The following is a 22373-nucleotide window of genomic DNA, read 5'->3' on the forward strand; positions in this document are numbered from 1 at the left end:
TTCCTGCAGAGCTGCTCCCCCAAGCCCCAGCTTATATCCCTACCAGGAGCTCTTCCTTCCCAGGTGCAAGACTTGGCATTTGTCCCTGCTGACCATCTTCATGTTCTTGACATACCACTCCTCCTGCTTTCTAGGAATCTCTGAATACCAGCCCTTCCCTCAAGCCACCCCCGGGTCATCCCCCCATTCTTGTGTCACCTGCAAACATGATAAGAGTGCACCACATTGCCTGCTCCAGTCACTGGTAAAGACAGGTCCCCACAGAGATTCCCATGGGACTCCACACACAGTCTGGATGCTTCACCACCACCCTCTGACTCAGACCATGCAATTAGTTTTTTATTCACCCAGATGTCCCAGGTCAATTCCAATTGCTTGGCCTAGTGGATCTACCAAGAAAAGAAAATAAAGAACAAGAGAAAGAGAAAAAAGCAGAACTAGGAGACTGGAAAGACATAATGCGAAAAAACAAGACTACTCCTTTCAACAGCAGGACAGACCAACGCTGAATTAAAACGGCAGAGTACCCAAAGCTACAGTGCATTAACTTTCTACCTCTTAAACTTAATTGCTTCTACTGTTGAAACCATACCTCAGCTTAGCTACATCTGGCTTATGCAAGCCTAAATGCAGAGATTCAAATCACCACCACCATTTGTGGAGTTACAGCCGTTTCACTGTTTGCTAAAATACTTTTAAAATTGTATTAGACCAGTATTAGAACAGAATTTCAATTCAAAGAAAGCATCACTTTCAGAAACCTTTCCAAACTTTCTTCCTTTCCTGTATACCTTTTTCTTCTACACTCAGCCCAAAAATTATACACATACCCAGTATCAACAACACATTTTCAAACCTACAGATAAAAAGCTGAGAATGCCGAAGAGCAGCGAGTTTACCACACACATCAAAGGAAAGGTGGCTGTGCATAAGTCTCTCTAAGCTTAGATGGTTGCGGCAACAACTTCAAGTGCACATTTGGCAGTTAGATGCTACAGCAGCAACAATTACAAATACAGATTTTGGGGGAGAGGGAGTAAATCTAATTACTGCCAAATTTCATACAAAAGAAAAACAGTAAGTCTCACCATCTGAACAACTTTATTCAGACTGTGAATGAAGAGCTCTCTTAAGTTAGCAGTTGGACAATTTGCTCATTTGCATGAGGCTTCTTGCCACATGTTTCACTGTACTAACTTAGTTGTGATATTTAACCCCTAAAGCTGTAGTAAGGCCACTTAATCAACTTTGTGAGCTAGACTATGCACTGTCAATTTGCCTAAGGAAGCATTTCCCAAAGCTGAATTAATTAGCTTTACTTATACCACATCTGTGGCAACGTTCAGATGAGTGTTAGAATATCTAACATCAATTTGATATTTGCTATTACTTTCAAATAGGATAAGAAATCCAAAGCACAGTTTGTACGGATTACAAGTCATTTAAATAGAATATTACTATTGAAAGTACGAATCTGAGCACTTTTGCAGGCAGGTAAAAAATGTGATCACTTGTGTTTACAGGGAACAGGTCTGCTTTTAATTCCTGCTGGATAGCATGGACATACATGTGGCCTCTAAGGGATTATCCAGTTTTCCTACACAATTATCCAAGGTGATCCTCCCACACTACCTCATCATTATATTTCTAAAGGAGGTCACAAAACAAAGTAATAACTACTGTACAGCCATTAAGAACTAATATGCCACACCTACTCTCAAACAATAAAAATTATTTCCAAAATTATGCAAAATGGTTTTTTATGTACTTCCAAGTAGCATATTACGATAATAACAATTTCCAGGATAATAGTCAGCCACAAGCAATTGGGCAATTATATCATGTTTATCACAGGCCTGTAGCAAAATATTTTATGGAAACCATCACATCTTTCATTAGCAGAAAAGTTCACCTTCCAAAACTTGATGGGTGGTGGTTTTTTGATAACTGGTTCTGCAGATTTTTGAGAGCAAGGAGCTTGTGGGTGGAAAGCAAGGAAGGATTACCTCCATAAGTAGTATGAATCATGATGTGCTACATTAATAAATAGATCCTAATAAATTAAATATAACATGAATAAATGCAAGAGCAAGCACAATAGTTCTTTAACCATTTTTCAGCGCTTCAAGCTAGTTTGTAACAACACTACAGAACAGAAGGGTCCCACAGACCTTCATGAGAACAATAATATGCCAGCAGTGCTGAAAGAGCTGGGCATTCTATATGATAAACCTCAACTAGGTTTTCCCCCTTTTACCTGACTTCTGTACCACCTATTCAAATGCAAATTCTTCCAAATGAGAAAATATCCTGTTACAGGGCTCAAGGTGTGCTTGGTCACATGTACATCTGTATGAACTGCAGCAAGCTGCTGCAGGATGTGTGAAGCCACAGTCCTGTATGGTGTTTCTTTAAGCAGCTCATTAGTAGCAGCAAGCAGCAGACTCAAAACTGTGCCATGGACACTGCTATTTGCAACACGATGAACATCCAATTACTGGTATCCAGCTCATCAGATGAATCAGAAGTCAATTAGTAGTTTTTCCAAAGTGTACATATGTTTAGAGCTGTGTGGGAAAGAAAGGAAATTTTAGTTCTACCCTCAAATCCAGGCTGGCAGACCACCATAAGCAAAAGTGTATGTGGTGAATCTGACAGTGCCCAAGAAAAAACTTTCTTAATCCATCGTCTGGCTCAAGAAATCCAAAGGCTACCTGCAACACTGCCATGTAACCTGCATAAATAATTATTACACCTGACTTTAAGAAAAGGGAGGTCTGTATCTCTCATTTTCCTGAGACAGCTGCTATTAATAATTTTTCCCATCTCTTAGATTGCCACCCTTTCCATGTGAAACTCCTGCTCATATCTTGTTAAGATCTTCTTCCCTTTAGCATAGGCAACAGGTCTGTTTGATCTAGATGGTTTACAAGCTGCATGGTTGTCTCTCCTTAAGAAAATGCAGAGCAAATATATAAAAAATAATAAATGTAGCACAAGAACTAAGCACACAAAAAATCTCTTACGTTTTCTGTAAGAATCCAAAGTCCAGGTTTAAAATCTACACTGGCATTTTCTTCCACTGTGTGACAATAACCACAGAGTTTCAGAGATCTAAACTGCTTTTCTAACATTCAGTTCACATCCTCAAAGCTGATAAACAACTTTTCAAAATTTGTTGGCAGAGATGAAAAGGCACAGATTGTACAAGCACTCTCCTACCCCTACTCAGAATGGCATATGATTCTGCTTATAAAACACAAATTATTTATCTTCTACAGTATCTCCTTACAGAAGGGCTGAATTTTGTTGGATTTTTTTGCAGGAAGGAAAGAAGAATTAGGGAGAAAATAAAAAGAATGAGAAGGAAAGAAAAACAAAGAAAAGGATTTGTATATCCTGCTCTTGGGTAAACTTAATAAAGACACATTAAGGCTCTATGTGTGGGATTAGGAAATGAGAACAATATTTTCCAAGAGAATGCCTGCTTGATGCCAACATGGTAAGAAAGCTTTTCTGCCTATAGACCTGACAAGACAACCAGGAAGAGGAGTTCATTCACTCTGATGGTCTGTGTAAGACTTAAAGGATCATTTTTTTTCCATCTCTTTTCCATCTTCAACCATGCTAGAGATTTACCTCCCAGAATATATTATATCCTTGGTGTACAGAGATAATGCGATCAAAATTTACAGGAACTATACATATGAACTGAGAGAAGTGTAAATATATGTAGTACTTTAAATTATTAAAGCCTTTTAATTCATTAATTCTGATGCCAGGAGGAAAAATAAACAAACAAAACAGTGTAGGAATAAACATCACCTTGTATTAACTGGTCAAATTTTAAAACATATGCCAATCCCAAGTAAACCAATGAAGTTTTTCTTCTACTCTCAGTACTTTGCTTTGTAGACAATACATTTAAATACCATTTTTGTTGCAGCAAGTAAAATATCAAAAATCTTCACTTATTCATCTCATACTTGGTAAATATTCAGTATTCTGATTCCGGCTTTTTTTCCACTCATTAAAAACAAAAATTAAAAACAAAAAGAAAGGGGAGAGCATTATGAAGGTATATGAAGCTAGCCCCCATTTGAAGGAAAATATAAATATGAAAGCTGCCCATATATCAAAACCTTTTTTCTTGTATTATACTTGGCAACTGAGTCCTTGGCCTCTTGAGGGCCTACTGAGAATAACTGCATCAGGATTTCACTCCTGACAGCAGCACCAGTCAAAGGATCTGCCTAAAGGAACTGCCACACAGCCAAGGGCCACAGTACTCTGTAGGTCTAGGTTACAGGTCACTGACTCTGCCAACACTATTTCTACCCTGGTTTAAGCCAAAACAAGGCTGCACTTTTAATGCAGGAAACTGAAACATGACTCCCTTCAGCATTGCATATCACTATCACAATCCTTCACAAAAACAAGAACAGGCAAATTAAAAATTAATTCTATCATTCAGCATATCAAAAATGGGAAGTTAGCTAATTTAGTTGGGCTGGTTTTGGATAGATGTTTAACCTGTTGTACAAGTAGAAAAGGCACATGCACTCACATAACCCCCAGATATATGAAGGCATAATGCCCAGCAACTGTGCATCTTATGTACTGTGATAAATCTTCAAACAGGTTTTGGATTCAGGCAGTAGGTGACAGCCAAAATGAACTACTTAGCTCCCCAAACTCTTTTAGGAATTTGATAATGTAGAACAGTCTTTTACTGAAAAAATTGTGCTTTTTACTACTCAATCTTTTTTTTGTATTCTGCATTAGTACAAAACAATGTCTCTGCAAGGATCACAGAATCATTTGTGTTGCATATCAAAACCAGAAGCAAAGCAGATTCACACTACAAATCTTTGCTTGATCAGAGAGGGTTACAAACAGCAGGTGAGGTAAAAAAAAAAGTACTGATCAAACAGACAAACAGCACTGTGAAATAGCACAGCCATTCTGGCCACCCACTCCATGTGGTTTGGGACATGACAAACTCAACATATTTGCTAACTTTGAGTCCTGTTACTCGTGCAGGCTACATTTAAGAGAAAGAGAGTTTACCACACAGAAAGAGACAAACCACACAACCACTTTACACGTTAATCTTATCTGCTACTTCTCCCTAGTCCATAATACCTCACATCATAGATATATATACACACAGCACTGCATGAATCAGCTTGGGTAGGAAGCACTACACCCATTCTCACACAGAGCCTTGCTCAAGCTAAAAAGCTCCACCTCTACCAGCATGTGTGCAGTTACAGGCATGCATGAGTATTACCAAGGGCAGCTATTGCAGATTTCATCCCACTGCATAATACAGACATTCAAGAATTACTGCTGGAAAGCCTGTAAATCTTCAGACCTGATTCCCAAATCACACATTTAACTGCCACTGCATGATGGGAAAAAGTCTTTCTATATTAATAGTGAGTTTACATCATTCAGATTTATAAATTATATAAACTACTGATTCAATTAGACTATCAGAGAACTCTTTGAAGATGTGAAATGCATCTCTAATTGGAGCTTTACAGATAGAGATAACCTAGCAATGTTTTTGTAGTCTAAAATTTATGCCTCAGGTGCTTTGGTACAGTGTGGGTGCACTGGGAAGAAAGTGGGAAAAGTCACTTAAAATTAGGAGCCAAGGGAAAAAAATGAAGAAGTAGAACCATTTGAGACTATGGAAATCTAGGAGGTGTGAAACATCCTATTTATCTTCATGAGACAAAAAGTTATGGTCAATAATATCAGTTTAAATACTACAAGTATTTTGGGGGTACCAAGAAAACAGTGTAGGATCACTTGCCTGCACAATTAAGAAACACAAAAGAGGCAGGAAAGCAGCTGAGAGAAAAGAGTTACATGTTTTCCACAAATCAGAAGAATCCCTGAATAAGTACGGTAACAATGGCACATGTATTTAAAGTTGACCATGAGGAAATGAATCCTTAGGAACACAGGGAAATAGGGGAATGCACAATGCTTTGGCAATTTTCTGTGAATACTGTCTCCTTCTAAAGACTCAAATGTGAAAAATTTATTTTGGGAGTAGAGCTCAAAAAAAATGACACCTTTTGTACCCTACTGAGTTCTTACCAAGGAAACATACTAAATAAATACTTCTGGTATTTAAAATAAAAATAAAAACTGAGCTTCATATATCTATTAAACAGTTTTAAGCATAAATATGACCTGATATTTTACAGCTTTCCACTCCTCACAGCAAATTCACTAAAATTAATCCAGATTTTAGGTTTAGTTTGTTTTTACGTTCAGAGAAATTGGCAGCAATGTATTCAAGCCTCTTAAACTGTGTGTTCAGAAAATAAGATTTTTGAATTTGAAAGAAAATTAATCTACACACACTCGCCCAAATTGTAAGTTTATACTTCAGAGGTCTAAAGATGAAGCTAGCAGTTAACAGCTGGACAGAACATGCAAAATTTAAGATGTAGTTATACAGATTGCATGGAGTGGACAACTTTTAATATGTGAAGAATCCATGCATGATCTAAATGCAGATCACACATTCTCAGGTGAGAAAAAACCCCTTTTTAGGCAAGTTTTATGCAAGGAACTCCTAAAATGATGAACTTAGTTGTAAATCCATTCATCCATTGAGAGAAGATCATTAACATTCACAATCTGACAAACCATTCTGCACCAAAGGAGGAGCCTGAACAGATAGAGAAGTTAATAATTCTACAAGATACTTGGGGCTGACAGTAAACTTGTTAATAAGACAATATAACTACTAATTCTAAAATGTCAGTCATGAAAAGAAGACTCAGATATTGTCAGAAAAAAACACTAATTACTGCTTCTTTATTGCTTTTACTCTTGAGGAGAAAAAATACTCACAAGTTCTTGAACAAAAATCAAATGAAGAAAACACATAATTTATGAGACTACCCCAAGCACCCTTGAAAAGAATAATTGGGAGCCTTGAGACAAGTTTCTCCTTGGTGACAAGGAAGTAGTTTTTGACAAGGCTTGTTGTATTTCAGCAAGTTCTGAATTTTTCCCCCCTCTTCAAATAAATTAAAATTGATGGCATCCTCTTGGGTAAATGAAGGAAAACTTGATATTCCCTTGTCTCAGGAGATCAGAGATCATGTCTTCCTCACAAAAAACCCCAAGCTCATTTTCAGTGAAAGTGATAGTTACACTAATATAAGAGCCTTAGCATAAAAGCTACTCTGCCACTGATTAAAGAATTTGTTATCTGTATCATCCTTAAATGGTCCTCCTAGGGTGTGTCTCTCCCACATCACAGACTTCGGGATTCCCAGAAGCAACACAACATACCTGAATTTGTTACTGCTTAGTTTACATGTCTCTATCAGATGTCTGTAAATAAGTATTAACATGTAAAATTCCAACAAAAGCAACATCAGAACCCATACACCTAAATTTCCTGGCTTCCTATACTTGGTTTTGTCTCTGTTCAACACCCCATCTTCAAAACAAACCCAAGAGCCTTCTGATGAGTTGCTCACAGACAGGGACTTCTGAAAAGCCTTTCTTGTCCTCAAAGAAAAGAGGGCAACTATGTGAGGTTGAAACTAACTTTCTCCTAATTCTTGGTGCATGTGTGGACAGAGATGACAGAGCCAGGGACACTGAGCTGCCAACAAAACACAAGTTTATATTTACAGAAGCCTTGAGATTAACAGGGCAGTATCTCACTGAACCAGTTACACAAGTCTGCTCACCCACTCCTCAGGCATATCTAGCAGCCAAGCCTTCTTCCTTATACACACTTCAAGAGATTCTCCTACCTTTCATTCCCAGCTCTGTCTTTCCAGGCCTTAGCTCCTTTCCCTCCTATCCAACTGGAAAAATGGTATCCTTCATCACAGGGTAATATCAACAGATCTCTTTTCTTAGCAGCAAGCAAGAGAGGCCTTCTCACCAAGTACAATTACAAAAAATGAACTGTAACCTAACAGAAAACTTTCCAAAAGCCACAAAATTCCATGGAAATGTTACTTACACTACTGTAAGAGACACAAATCAATTGAGCTCTTGAGCTCTAAAGATTTATTTTGCTTTGGTTTTTTGCATCCACATGACCACAAGCAAGACCAAAAGAGTTTTGTTTCTGTTTTATTTGTATCAAGACTGATGCAATGCTGTCTTTTCACTCAAAAGAGCACTTACTAAATAGGCAGCTATTTAAACTTTAACTCCCTTGAAAGGGTAACTAAGAACTCTCTATGCCTTAGTGCATCCTTTTCTACAGGACGGATGCCAGTCTCTACAAGCCCACCAGTAAAGCAAATAAACTATCTTAATTCATTTCCTGGAAGCTGTACACAGGATACAAATAAGCATTCACCAGGGGGTTGATTTTTGTTGTCTGGGATTTTTTTTTAAAGAAACTATGAATTATTTCAACATTTAAAACTATCAAGGTAGAGAAAATGGATTGTATGCAGTACAAGAGTTAATATTTGTCTCTTGGGTTCATTTTACTGAAGGTGCTTCTGAACATAGGCTGCAAAGATAACAGGTATCAAGGGAAGTACTGGAACCAAAAAAAAGACAATTTAAGATTTCAAATAAAATCTCCAGTCAAAACATACTTTTTACGCTAAGACATTATGTGACTTGAATTAGGTAACAGGAAAAATCATCTTAAAGTGATTTTTCAGAAAAGGGATTGTGATTAAAGAAACATTGTATTCTTTATTAATAACTGTTTAGTTTGATGTACAAGAACTGCTATGATGAAAAAGAACCACAACCAAAAAAAAAAAAAAAATCCACCAAGTTTCTGGTTGTGTTACAATCTGATTGGACAGAAATAGTCCAGCTATAGTATTTTATAAATGTTTTGAATTATACTGAGTCAAATATGTGACTAAGATAACAGAACACTGAACAACACAGTGTTTCAGACATTTTACTCTTGAGCTCTTGCCTGAACCCCAAGGGTCTCCACATCCATAATTTTTTTGACACAAGTTTTTAAATTGTATTTTTTTGATTGTTGAAGAGGGCAGGAAAAATTCTTGTGTTTTTCCTGGAGGTGAGTATTAAGAAAACCACTATGCAACCATATGTTAAAAAACCTGATAACACATGAAAAGAATTCACATTTCAGTTTTGTGTATATTTGGGAACATCAGTGAGTAATCTACTAAACACTACTTCTCAAGCTAAGCTCATTTTCTTAACATCTTCTATGATACCTTCCAGCCTACTGCTCTACTGAAATAAAATGCTTCTCAAAAATCAGATGGAGTATTAACAGCTTCATTCTCTTGGATGCATCTGGAGTGCTGGCAATTAACATAGACAATATGCAAAATATTCCTCCCCTCAAATACAAAGCACCTTTAAGTGAAGGTAAGAAGGCTCAGCAGCAGCTAAACTCCTCTGCAAGATCAAGCCATTTCCAGGAATGCTGGAGCATTCTTGATATTATACAGAAAATAATCTCCAAGTGCTTGTAAGGCGCTTTGAGATATTTTAACAGCAACTATAAAAACGTATTGGCATATTAAATATTTTTCCCCAACTTTAATAAGAACTTCTAATAGGAGCACTACTTTACAGGCAAATAAACTAAAGTACAGAGAGAATACTGGATTTGTTTCTGATTGCAACACACCAATGTCATACAAAGGTCAGAACTGAGTACAGACTCCAGCATTTGATGATAAAGTTTAGTGGGCATGGCAGTGTTCAGTCAAAGGCTGGATCTTGGAGGTCTTTTCCAACCCTAATGATTGTCTAACCAGGAACCACTAGCAGGACTCCTTTCCTCCTAGATATCTACCATGTACAAAAATTCTGTAGCAGAAAACACCATTTACAAAGCAATGTGACATGAAACATGACTGATCAAGAGCAAAAGAATAAAAGTCCTAAAAAATGTGCAACAAGAAGTAAAGCCAATACGTGATCTCTAAAAAGAACTGAGGTTGAAAAATATTCTTTTATGCCAGCTTCTGTAATCTAGAAAAATTTCATTTTATCTTTCATCTCAGTCAATGAAACCAGCATCTCAGATTTTTTTTTTAACTAAGTCCTGTCTCATTCACAAAGAATATCAATTGTGTTAATGAGAAAAAAAAAATTCTGCATGGGCTTTATCACAGGCCCAGAAATATTCTTGGCATTTAGTCAGCATCTCAGCACACCTAAATGAAACAAACCCTCTTAATAAATCAGAAGATGAAGGACTCCAACAACAGTAATTTTTTTTATATCCTCACCAGATGGTTGACTAGGCAAAAGCTGGCTGAGGAGTTGCAACAAGAGAATGACTTCAGACACAGTATTACATGATAGCACATGATCAGATAAAGAACTCAAAGTGTAAAGGACTGCAAAAACTGGCATCAGGCACTTAGGTCGCCCTACTCAGCTTCAAGAAAGTAGTAGTGAATAAACCTCAAATACTCTATGGTTCTTGGAATGGTCCCTGTGCAGGGGCAGGAGTTGGACCCAATTATCCTCATGTGTCCCTTCTAATACAGAATATTCTATGATTCTATGATAAATCTATTGCAAAAGAAGGAAATACAGAACTTGAGCCCTTCACCGTAACCCAAAACCAAAAACCCCAAAACTGCTGGTACAAAGCTAATACAGTCTCCTCTCCACAGCTATTAAAACTTTGCCCTAAAATGCTTAGATTAGCTCTCCTTAAGAAAGAATCATCTACATTTTATAGATTCAGCTGGCAATTTCTCAATCACACCATTTAGTTAGCAAACATCTCCATGTTTGCTTCACCCATTTTAATGAGCTGGGTGTTTCTGTCCCACCTCTCCAAGTTCACTCGCTTACGCACTTGGGTACCTGTTGCAATCGCTCTTGTCCTGCTTGCCATCCTCTACTCATCTCTTCCTTCTTTTCCCTTCACAGTAAGCCTTACTCTGCTGGTCACTTCTTTCATGCCAAGAAAGGAATGACCCCCTTACAGTGACCCTGTGGTGGTGACTATAACCTAAGTGCTGGTGAGTGTTAGCACCCCAAAAGAACTCCCTTACTAAGCTCAGGAGGTTGCACAGGATCAAGAAGCCGATCCTGGAATGTCTTTTCGTTTGTATTTCAAGTTGACCTTACCATAAACTCTATTTTATAGTAACATAAATCAAAGGTGAAAAAACATAAAAGTCCTCAAGTGCCCATAAAACATTCCAAACTCCTGGATTTAAGTGGCTACAGTCAGCTTCTAGAACTATTCCCAGATCTAGACTGATGTCATACATGATGCTGGTAGACAAATAAAAATTTCCTTAATTAAATTCCACCTGGAATACCAGAGAAAAAAAGAAGGCAATACAATTTCCCCACAGATTAGTGACACTCTTTGAAAACAAGGGAACTCCTCTGTACCTGAGCATTTTAGAATGGCCTAAGGAAAACTTGATTTTCCTCCCTCAATTTGTTACAATATCTTGAAACATTTTGGAAGACAACTTAAAACAAAAGCAAACAAACAAACAAACAAAAAAGCGCAAAAAATCCCCAACCAAATTTTAAAAAAAACCAAACCAAAAAACCACTGAACAAAAAACAAAAAAAACCCCCAACAACAACAAAAAAAAACACCCTAGGAAAACAATATACTGACTCTTTACTAGTGATAGTGTCATGGATCAGCTTTATTCCAATTTTACCAAACATTCCTTAGAATAATTCTGAAACTTTTTCAAGTGATCAAAATTTTTTTTAAAGTTCCAAGATATTTTCTTGCAAAGCTGTTTTCTTCTTTTAGTAAATGGGACCATGCCTACATCTCAAAATATAACCTTGAGTCAAAAAAACACCAACCCCCACCTGCCAAAATCTTAAGAAGTACATAACTCAGATCCATTTTCTCAATCATAAAAGGAAAAAAAAAAAAAAAACCCAATGCTAGCAATACAAAATATCATTAGAAAAGATCAAGTAGATCTTATATTTAAAAAACTTCTCCAAACAGGTACACAGGAGAAATCAGTGGCTGAAGTTGAATTTCCATTCCTTAAGAAACTTGTATCTTTTAGCATTTCTATTATACCAAACCAGGTAGAAGTGTTGAAGTGCCAACATGTTTAGCTATATAAAACATTTCCAAAACATTCAATTCATAAATATACAAATATTTTGTTTACACACACCATATTTCTAAACAGAACACTGTGTTATTCCAGAACGAAAGCCTTTAAAGTGATTTGACATTTAACTACATCTGCTCTATGAGCTATAGGAAGCTCTAGCCGAGCAATCCTTCACTGTGTGCTGTCCCCTGTAACTGTAACAAACATCTCCTAAAAGAACGTGGCACTACAGAGTCCAGAGATTGGTCAGAACAGAAACATTGTGTCCAGAGAAAACCTTCACAGAGAAACCTCATTCACAAGAGCCCTGGGTTAGAAGGCTCATAACCTGTGAGACACAGGCATTCTAAAGATGATTGTTGAACCAGATGGAAATCACATTTCTGTTTTCTCACTACAAACCCACAAGGAGATCCCAACAGAGAAAACATGATGGAAGATTCTATGGCACTTCTAGTGACACCAACAAACCCCTAGTATGATATAGGAGAAGAGCAACACACCATCAACAAATCCTTTATATCAAAGTGCTGACAAAATGGCAATCTAAAACTCACACAGGAAATAGAAAAATCTTATTCACTTTTCCAGATGGAATGATACCCACAGAACTAACATACCCTTTTCTAAAAAATAAGCCAACTAAAAAAAAATTTACAAGATTCATGTTTTAAAAGCCAAATTAAAATAAAAAAATATTTCCAGTAAAATTGTTATCCTTTTCATACTTTCTTGCCCCTCCATTAGAAAAGAAAAACAAAAAAAAAAGTGCTAAAAGTTTAGTGAAGCTCACCTTAAGTTCTACGTTTCTGTACATTTCAGGTGGAAGAACTCAAAAGAGTAATGATTGCGGGGGCTGATGAACATGACCAAAAATAGGTCACAAATAACTCTAGAGTGTACCCAACTATATTAGAAAAACATTAAATCATTCCCTTAATACATAAACGAGATGTATCATCTTCCTATAAAAGCCAAGCGAGTACTTCATACTCTGTACTCAAATCACCTTCCCTTCTCCAGGACCAATAAAAAATAGAACAAAACCCAAAGGTTGGCTGTTTCTCTTCACTAACCATGCTGGGATGAGCAAAATTACCAGAGCTGGATATTAAACAAATTGCAGGGTATTTTTAAAGCACCTAATTATGCTATTATATATCTGCATTAAAAAGTTGGCATTATGTAATGTCTTTCAAGAGATTCATCCTGAAAAATTACAGATTTATAACCCCTACATAATTTACTCATAGATTAATTTTGAAAACTCAAGCATCATATATAATCAAAATGGTACTTAATAGCATATGGCAAGAAATTTATGGGATGTTGACATACTTCACACCAGTTATTTACAAACATGACTGCAGTATTTTGCAAATTACTGTTTTCTCAAACATCTCAGATTTTTAGGTTCTGAATTATATTTTCAGAATCATATTTTTTTCTCTTCAGAATTATATTTTTCATCAAAAAGTTATGGAACAATACTGTATTTCACTTGCATACCAAATGGAAGATACTAAAAAAGTTAGGTTCATGTTGAAAAATGGGGCTTTTTTCACCTATTACCGCTTGTTGTTTTTCTGGAAAAAAAAGGAAAAGAAAAAAACCCCAAATCCCTTATTTTTTTACTAATATCTACATTTAGCATAAATGCACATAACAGCTCTTTTACAACCTCCAGTGATTTTCAGTCTTCAATGATACATTTCATTCTTTACATCAAGCAATACATGTTTATGTCTAAATCCAAAAAGTCATGTAAGATATTTACAAGAGCTCTTAAGCCTAAATTGACTTACAACCAAGAATTACTTTTGACATAAAAACAAGAAATCCAGCTGTATCTCCCAGATGAAAAGATACATTCTTTTTTTTTTTTTTTCCCCAGATGAACAGCCTCAATCACATGGATACAGCTGAACTTAACTCCCAGAAGCAACTGATAGGAGCAGGATAGTATCAGATAATACTGAGCAACTAACTGGATATTAATAAATGCCTAACATAAATATATATTTCACATGGCAAAAAAAATGCAAAGTTAAGCAGCTGCAGAAATTGAGCAGGCTGTGTTAGTAAGAAAAAATGCCCTGTACCATCTACTTACTAGCATGCTTATCTGCAAGCATTATAAGGCTGTTAGAAATATCTCTTCGCCTGTAAAAACACACCACTTTTGCTTCCACGTTTCCATTGGCAGTCTACAAAAGAAAGATAAAATCAGGTCAGAATGTATCCCTCCTCAGCTGAGTAATACAAATTAAATGCTCTCTGCTTCGAGTGTTCCTCTATCAGTAGTTCTCTCATGATCAGTCAAGCTGAAATCAATGGAATTACTCCAATAAATAAAATTTTCTTGAGAGAGGCCAGTACCAATTTCAGACCAGACAAGAGGAATAACTACAATTAGTGCTCAGAATTTCTACATTATTCAGCTGTTCAGAGATGCAATGCCAGTATCATGCTAATGTAAGAATCCTTCAGAAATTTTAGAACCTTGTGAACATTTCTTTGCAAACCAGCTTTAGACAGAAATGTATATTTCAAAGTACTCTGGCATTTTTTCAGCATGCCATTGAATATAACATTTATTGAAAAAGTCTTCTTGAAAGAATTCTGAAAGGTTTATTTGAAAAGTCACAACAGCTCCTAAAATAAAAGAGCTATTTAGTTCAATGTTGTTTTCATGACTCATTATGGGGACCATGCTCTTCAGCTTGATGATGTAAAGAATTTACTAATATTTGAAGAACTATATCCTCCTTCTTGGAGGATACAAAAGTACTTTTTTACCTTGAGTTACTTATTTAAAACTGAAAAGTATAATGTTTCAATTAAGTTTCTTACCAAAAAATACTGTCCCTGGTAGAACAATAATCAAAGCATTTCATTACACATCCACATAACATCTCCATGTTTGCTCTATACCTTTAACACTTGAAAGCAAACTATTCACATTTAAGATGTCAGGACTACAACCTCCAACCTCTCTTTAAGAAAAAAAAACAATACATGACTCTGTTTAACCCTGCATGAGCAAGATTAAATTACAGCAGTGCAGTTTAAAGATAATAAACATTACATTCAAAACATGATTGGAATCACGTCAATTACTGTGAATAAAAAATACTCTTCTCCTATAAAAGTCCAAAATGATTTGCCATGCACAGGTTCAGAAGATGTTGTGTTGGACAGCACTAACAGTTAATGTGGCTGATGTCTGCTATGGAGTAGTGCTATGTTTCATTAATAAGAAGAAAACCACATGCAGGTCACAAATTTTTTAATCTACATTCTAACCACTGGGAAAAAAAAATCTTAATCATTATTTATACCATAAAGGGCATTTTGACAATTAACTTTTGATGTAGTGCATCAGTAAGTTTTAATACTGCTTGAGGGAAAAGTAAGAAAAAAAAATAATACATATAGAAACGCCACACTATTCTTAGTAGTGTAAGAGTGAAGAGAAATAATCATGCTTTCCCCAAAATGACATTCAATAGAGCCTCCATTTTTAAAGAAAATACACTCAGGATAAAGACAGAGAACACAGTCTGTATTCAAAAGCCCATTCTTCACTCACAGCTGCCAGAGCAATGAACAGCCACAGAAGTCACATATTCTGTTATTTGATCACTGAAAAGTCTCGCTGGTACCTTCCAGCTCTTTACACATCTATCTAAAAGCAGACACATTACATGATGGCTGTCATTCCAGATGGATTCACAGTGTCCTCGTCAGCCAGAGAATTAAATTCATTCATTTCCATAAGAACTCATAGAATTCGTTTGAAATTTTTTGCAGCAGAGTAATTCTGTTCACCAGGAATGAGCAGCTGGGTGTTTCCTTAGGTAACAGCACAGAATTACAGGATATCACATAGCAAGTTTTCAGTAACTGAAACATACACATAGCAAATGTCAAGGAAGTTAAAAAAAAAAAAATAAAAAATAAATAAAAAACCTGACCAGAAGACCCTACCACAGGAGAAATCTTATGGGATGGAAATAATTCTCAGTTTCTAACAAGCACACTGACTGCTATCAAAGGTCAAGAAAGAATCTTAGATATTTGTACCTTGTTGAGTTCTTCAATTCTCCTAATGAGATATGGATTGCTGGAAGAATTTTCAAAATAAACATAATCTGCAAGGAAAAAAGGGAAAGATGCTGAAACACTGAAAAATATGTAAAGACGTATCACTATTAGTGCAAAAACTTTTTCCTAAACCTAAAAGTTCTCAAAGCACTGAGATTTCTTCATGAATGTTGGGACAGGGATGTATTTCTACACTGAGATTTAGCATAATTTGTTCCTAAATTCTGGTTATAACTGCACTACACCTGCTTTAACAACCATGCTGGAAAAAAAGTTAAATGCCTTGTGTTGAAGCTTACACTGTAATCCAGTAATCCACACACTTCATAAATCTTGACAGAGAAGAAGCAACTTCTCTCAATCAACTAGGGGAGATTTGAAAAGGGAGCACTTTAGGGAGTTTCTGTATTATGGAGATTAATATTTCTGTAAGAGATGCCACTTAACATTTATTATCAGGTGATGTGGCAGTACAGTTGTCCCAATGAGTAATGTATGATATTTGTAATATTTGTAATGTATGATAATGTATTTTATGATATTTGCTCTTGTTGTCATCTCTGTCCAGTAAAATGCAAACTATATTAAGCAGCAATTGTCATGAGATTAGCAAGGATCTTCCAGGACAAAATCTCTTCCAGCATCAAAACAAAAATATTTTCATAGAGTGTATGGAAGTTTACTCATATCCTGAAAGCTGCTCCCGTATAATATACAAAGAATTGACATGCAGCACATTTCCTTCAATAGTTTTCTGAAAACTTATTTTTGTTCAATGAAAAAGTACCCATCAAATGCCAGCCACACTTTAAATTTGATATTGGACTTCTGCGCCATGCACCTTGCAAACTTTATTTTTAAAGAGAAACTGTAATGATGTAGAAAAGTCTTCTGCAATGCTTTGACACTACAGTACAATGAAAATGAACTTCAGGCAGTTTTAATGAAAGAATATGATCTCTGTATATTCACGATTGCTTATTTAGATTACAACGAAAAAAAAGAGAATTGGTGACCAAAGAGGCAAACCCTACCCACTACCTGCTCAGAGAAGGATTACTTTCCTGAGTAAAGGCTGATGGGACTACAGTCTAAATACCCTAATGAGGAAGCATGAAGATGGAATATTTGTGGCTATCATCATATCTCAAAACATTAGCAGAAAGGGATTCAAACTATTGTCACCCCTCATTTCCACACATCTTCCCTCTCAGCTCTGGCTGTGGAGAGAGCAGGAGGACAGAGCGATTTTTGAGCACCCAGTACTGCACACCTAACTTGAGCGGTGCACCTGAGCCACAGAGCTGGGCACACTGTCACGTTCGTTCCCTCCGTGAGGGAGCGAAAGTTATCCGTGTCATTTTCGAGAGGCTGCGGGTGAGAAGACAAACGTTTGCCGTGTTTTTCACCGCCTAAATGCCCCCTCCCCTCCTCCCTTCGCTAAGCAGTCACGTATCAGGGCGCTCCTCAGGGGTCACGGCTGTAAGCAGGGAAGCTGACAGAAATCCCCCGGTTACACAGCCGGATTAATTATTTATCCACGGCAGACCAAGGAAGGCGCGGAGAAACTCCGCCGTGGGAGGGAGGGAAGGGGCAGGGGAGCGGCACGGAGGGAAGCGCCCCCCGGGGTGGGCGCCGGCTGCCCGTGCGCACCGCCCCGCACCGCACCGCGCCAGCAGGGCCCGCCAGGCCGCGGCGGGGCCGGCCCGGCCCGGGGGCGCACGGCCGGACAGGCGGCCCCTCGCTCGCCCCGCGGGGCCCGGCGGGCGGCCCCTCCGCCGCTCTCCGGGGAAGGAGGCGAGGCGCGAAGAGAGGCTGTGCCCGGCCGCGCCGCGGTGCGGGGGCTGGAAGCCCGCGGCGCCGCTCCCCCCTTCCCCGCGGAGGGCGGCGCTGCCCTTCTTCTCCTCGGCGGCGGGGGCCGGGCTCCCACCCGGCGCACGGAGCTGGCGGGGGAGGAACCTGCGTCCTCCCCCTCCGCCCCGCGGAGGGCCCGGCGACCCTTTGCCGGACCGGCTGCCGCCTCCCGCCGCCTGCCCGGGCCCGGCCGCCCCGCTCGGGGACGCGCCAGCGCGAGGGGCCGGGGCGCCGCTCTTCGCCCCGGCGCAGCGCGCACGGCCCGCGGCCCGGCGGGGCCCCCCGGCCGTGCGCGGGGGGCTCCGGGCGGGCGCTGCTGTGTCCCCACATACCTCCCACTCGGTACATGTTGGCCGCCATGTCTGCGCTCTGCGCCGCCCTCCTCCTCCTCCTCCTCCTCCTCCTCCTCCTGCCGCCTCTGCCGGGCCGGGCTGGGCAAGGAGGGAGCGGCTCCCGCCGCCGCCCCCCCGCGCCGCGCTCGCCCCCACCCCGCGCCGCCACCCCTCCCCGCCCGGGCGCAGGACACAGCGCCCCACGGGGCCGCCGCCGCCGCTTCCGGAGCCGCCGGCGGGGAAGGGGTTAAACGGCCGCCCCCGCCGCTCCCCCCGCGCACCGGCCCCGGGGCGGGTCGCGGGCAGGGCCCGGCCGCAGGTGGGGTGGGGCGGCCCGGGCCGGGCGGTGCCGGGGGAGGTGCGGGTGCGCGGCCGCGCTCCCCGCCGTGCCCGAAGCACGCCACGTTTTGCGGGCTCTCGCCGCTTTGTCCCTCTCCTCTCCGGCCCTCTCCGGGTCTGGCGGCTTTTTGGCGTTTGCCTCCTCCCCGAAGCGGCCGAGGGATCTCTCCCCTTTGGCAACTCCGAGTAGTATCCCAGAGAAAGTTTGTTTCTTGCGCAGCACCTGTTGGTGATGGGTTTGGCGGCCCCTTTGTTCGCCTCCGGAGCGCGGTCCCGCGGGCGGCTCCGGCGCCCTCAGCCCGCCCCGGGCACGGAGGAGCTCTCCGCCGTTCGCAGGAGGCAGCCTGCTCGCAACAGGCAGCAGAAAACATCTACTACAGAATAAATATGAATCCAGTAGCTCGTCTCAGAGTCAGGAAGCGTCGAAAGAGATGCTTACAAATAATCCGATGAGAGAGAGATGCTTCAAAACCATCAGTACTCCCCCCCCCCCCCCCGTTTATACAAAGTTCACACCATAAGAAACAATCCATACACTTTACTAACAAATTGATCATGCTGTGGCTTGCTTCCTTGGAAGAGAAATGCTTGTTTTCATCTTTCTGCAAGGAAGGGGATGATTTATTGTTTATGTCCTGAATATTTACGTGTGCAGCTTGAGCATTACCAAGCTAAGATTTCACTTCATCCTGAGATGCAGGAAAATGTGTTGATTAGAAGGAGGATGATCTCTGGTTTTTCAAACGATCATATCCTTTCTTCACTTTCTCCTTTAAGCAAATCTGGGACTATGAATTTAAGTTTTTGTCTACTTCTAGGAGGCCTTTAATTTGCCAAGTGACTACAACTTTGTGTCAAAGCAGCAACTGAGTAACAAATTTCTGAAACAGATGAAACAGGCATATGATACAGTGATTTATTCTTCCTTTAAAAGCAGCAGCACATTCAAGCACTGGAAGGAAAAAAAGGGTATTTTCCTCTGTTGAATATCTGCGGGAGCCGAAAATAAAGTCAGCAGAAACTCCTTGGGAAGTACCAACTCGGTCTAGCTGGGTATTTCCAGAGGCACAAAAACATGACCTTAGCAGAGACTTGAGGTGTTATTTTTTACTCTTCTGGTTTACTGCTTGGGTAAATGAAACAGGTTAAACTTTCAAGGCAAGAGAACAGTTAATTCAAATAGTTGGTTTGTCACAACCATTATCAATTAAACAAAATGCCTCCAAGCTATTTTCCTCATTTTAAGTCTGCACTTGGACATTAGGGGAATTCCCCACACTTGGAAGTTTACAACCTCCCCTCACCCAGCAAGGTGTGGATTTGGATAGAAACAGACCATTGCTTCTGTCAGCTGAAGGCATGGCCTATGGAAGAGGAAGGCAGCTCCTGAAGGTCCAGAACGTGAGAGAGCAGCCCAGGGAACCCATGGCCCCAGCCTGTCCTTTGAGGCTGACAGCCTGAAATAGTAAGAAAACCACCCTTACTTACAGTTGCCAGCCTAAGGCTGCACCACAGACCAGATAAAGAGAGAAAGAGTGACATTTATACAGCTTAGTACTGAATCTCTGGGCCTCACTGTTCACAGTAACACGGCTCATACAGCCAGCTCCAGGCTGAGGTGTACCGTACGTCCATAGTCCAAGGTCACTGCTTTGGGAGTGGGCACAGCTAGTTAGTGGATACAGAGCTGCAGGACTGGCAGCACATTTTACTTTGGTGTAACACAGACAAAAGCCTGGATACAGTTTATTTTCAGTGCTCTCTCAGTGTACAGAATGGGAAAAATTAAAGTTATGTAAACATCTCCATTTTTCTAGATAAAATAGAATGGAAAACTCTTGTTCCAACCACAAGACTCTTGAGAAAAAAAGAAACAGATAAGAGCCTTGTCTTAACCTGGTATAGGAACTGTATTTAGCTATAGACTGAGATTACTTGTGCTGCTCGAAAGAAACCACATTTCTGTGGCAACTTAATTGAAGATACAGATTATTCCTGTTAGATACATAGGTTACCTGAGAGCTTCATTCTACAATTTTCTTTGTTGTGCCACCGTGAGCAGCCCATCGTTCCTCCTCATGGTCCTCCAAAGAAAAGCCAAGAAGGAAAGAATGCAGTGTTAAAAGGATCATTTTAAAGTATGGACTAGTTCCATGTCCTGGCTGCCCAATTGCCCCCATGGTAAGCTAGATCAGCAGTCCTGAAGGAGATGGACATCAGGCACTGAGAGAAGAGATGACTGAGGACCTTTCATGGTATTCCCAACACAGCGTCTGTTCACTTATCCAGCCTCTTTTTCCGGCTTTTTCACTTTAGCCTCATCAGATGCATCTAAATCATGTCCATTACATACCTATTAGGCTGACTGGAGCTATACAGTTTTCTTAATGCATTTAAAAGAATACTATTATGAAATAATTTTTTTTCCATTAGAGATAGTACAAAAAGTTTCACCTTCATAGGCAATTTAAGGCTTCTTTCTTATATGTAGAATTAGGTGGACAAAGGTAATGGGAATCTGCTATCAGAGAATTTTATTCCTGAATTTTCATTTTTCAAATTGAATTTTCTCATTTTCCACTATTGCAGAGGCACAATGAAAGTTTTACAAAGCTCTGGTAACTTTATCATTCCATGAAGTCGTAGAATAAGGGAACTTCCATTGCAGCTGTTGTACAGTATCCTGTTTTGTGTACACAGAACTTAATTTCAAAGTTTCCCGATTTCAAAAGTTCCTTAATTTCAAAAAACCTGAATCTAAACAACACCAGCTCCGCCACCAAAAAATGTCCAGCCTATAAGCTTCCTCACAACAGATACCAGAACTGAAGACAAATCTTCCTAAATCACTTGTTTATTAATGATTATACTGACAGTCAAGAGGACTAAACTAAAATATATTGATAGAGGTACGTATTTCAGATTGAAGTACTTCAGGATCTTACAGGTAGGAACATCTTACTGAAATCAACAGAAACATTGAAGAAGGATTTGCTTGAACCTTCATAAAAAATGTTCATCTTCCTGTGGAGTTTTCACAGAGGCTCACCCTCATGCTAATGCAATAGAAAGGAAAAGGCCTTTCGCATCCTTGGGCCATACCTATGGCACCTTAGAGGGTTTGTTGGTTTGTTTGTTTGGTTTTGGGGTGGCTTTTTTTTTTTTGCACAGGTAATTTTGAAGCACAGGAAACATTCAGCAGTTCAAGTTCATGAGTTCACACCAAGGAAATCCTGCTCCCTTGCTAGTAAAACTTTCCCACAACAAATAAACTGGCTATGTGCACATAATCCATGCAAAAAGTTAAACAAAATACAAAGGACTTCACAAGTGATCATTTCTTATCAGCCTAAACTGCTACACTGAGACTGAATTGCCACCACCAAGGACTTGGGTAGTTTATGGACTTGTCCTGTAGCTCAAAAATAAGATGTAGTCTGTACAAAGTCACTTGCTCTCATGTGAACAAGCATACCAGCTAACGCAGTTGCACACTGATCAGACTGACTTACAGGCAGCTAAAACTACAGGCACTTTTTTTTCCCTACCGATGCAAAGACACACCATAGCTTGCAAAACCTCATTAGTGAATTTATAGCAGAGACAGAATTCATATTGGTGTCACTTAATTAGTCACAAAACAAAAATATTTTTCCACATC

General features: G+C 39.6%; 1 protein-coding gene across 4 annotated transcripts in view; it reads right to left on the minus strand.

Moving 5' to 3' along the window:
- Positions 1–19042, minus strand: part of MTA3 (metastasis associated 1 family member 3) — a 137826-nt gene extending 118784 nt beyond the window's left edge. For 2 of the 4 annotated variants that reach the window (XM_048297263.1, XM_048297264.1), the window contains exons 1-3: positions 18374–18487; positions 16167–16234; positions 14194–14287 (exon numbers count right to left, since the gene is read on the minus strand). In XM_048297263.1, the coding sequence (XP_048153220.1) occupies positions 14194–14287; positions 16167–16234; positions 18374–18401 (190 nt within the window). In that variant the 5' untranslated portion in view covers positions 18402–18487. Of the gene's footprint in view, positions 1–14193; positions 14288–16166; positions 16235–17460; positions 17474–18373; positions 18488–18935 lie in introns of those variants that run through there. The other 2 variants (XM_048297265.1, XM_048297266.1) reach the window with 2 other exon arrangements.
- Positions 19043–22373: the final 3331 nt, after the last annotated feature.

Source organism: Corvus hawaiiensis, chromosome 3, assembly GCF_020740725.1.
Source record: "Corvus hawaiiensis isolate bCorHaw1 chromosome 3, bCorHaw1.pri.cur, whole genome shotgun sequence".
Classification (NCBI taxonomy): domain Eukaryota; kingdom Metazoa; phylum Chordata; class Aves; order Passeriformes; family Corvidae; genus Corvus; species Corvus hawaiiensis.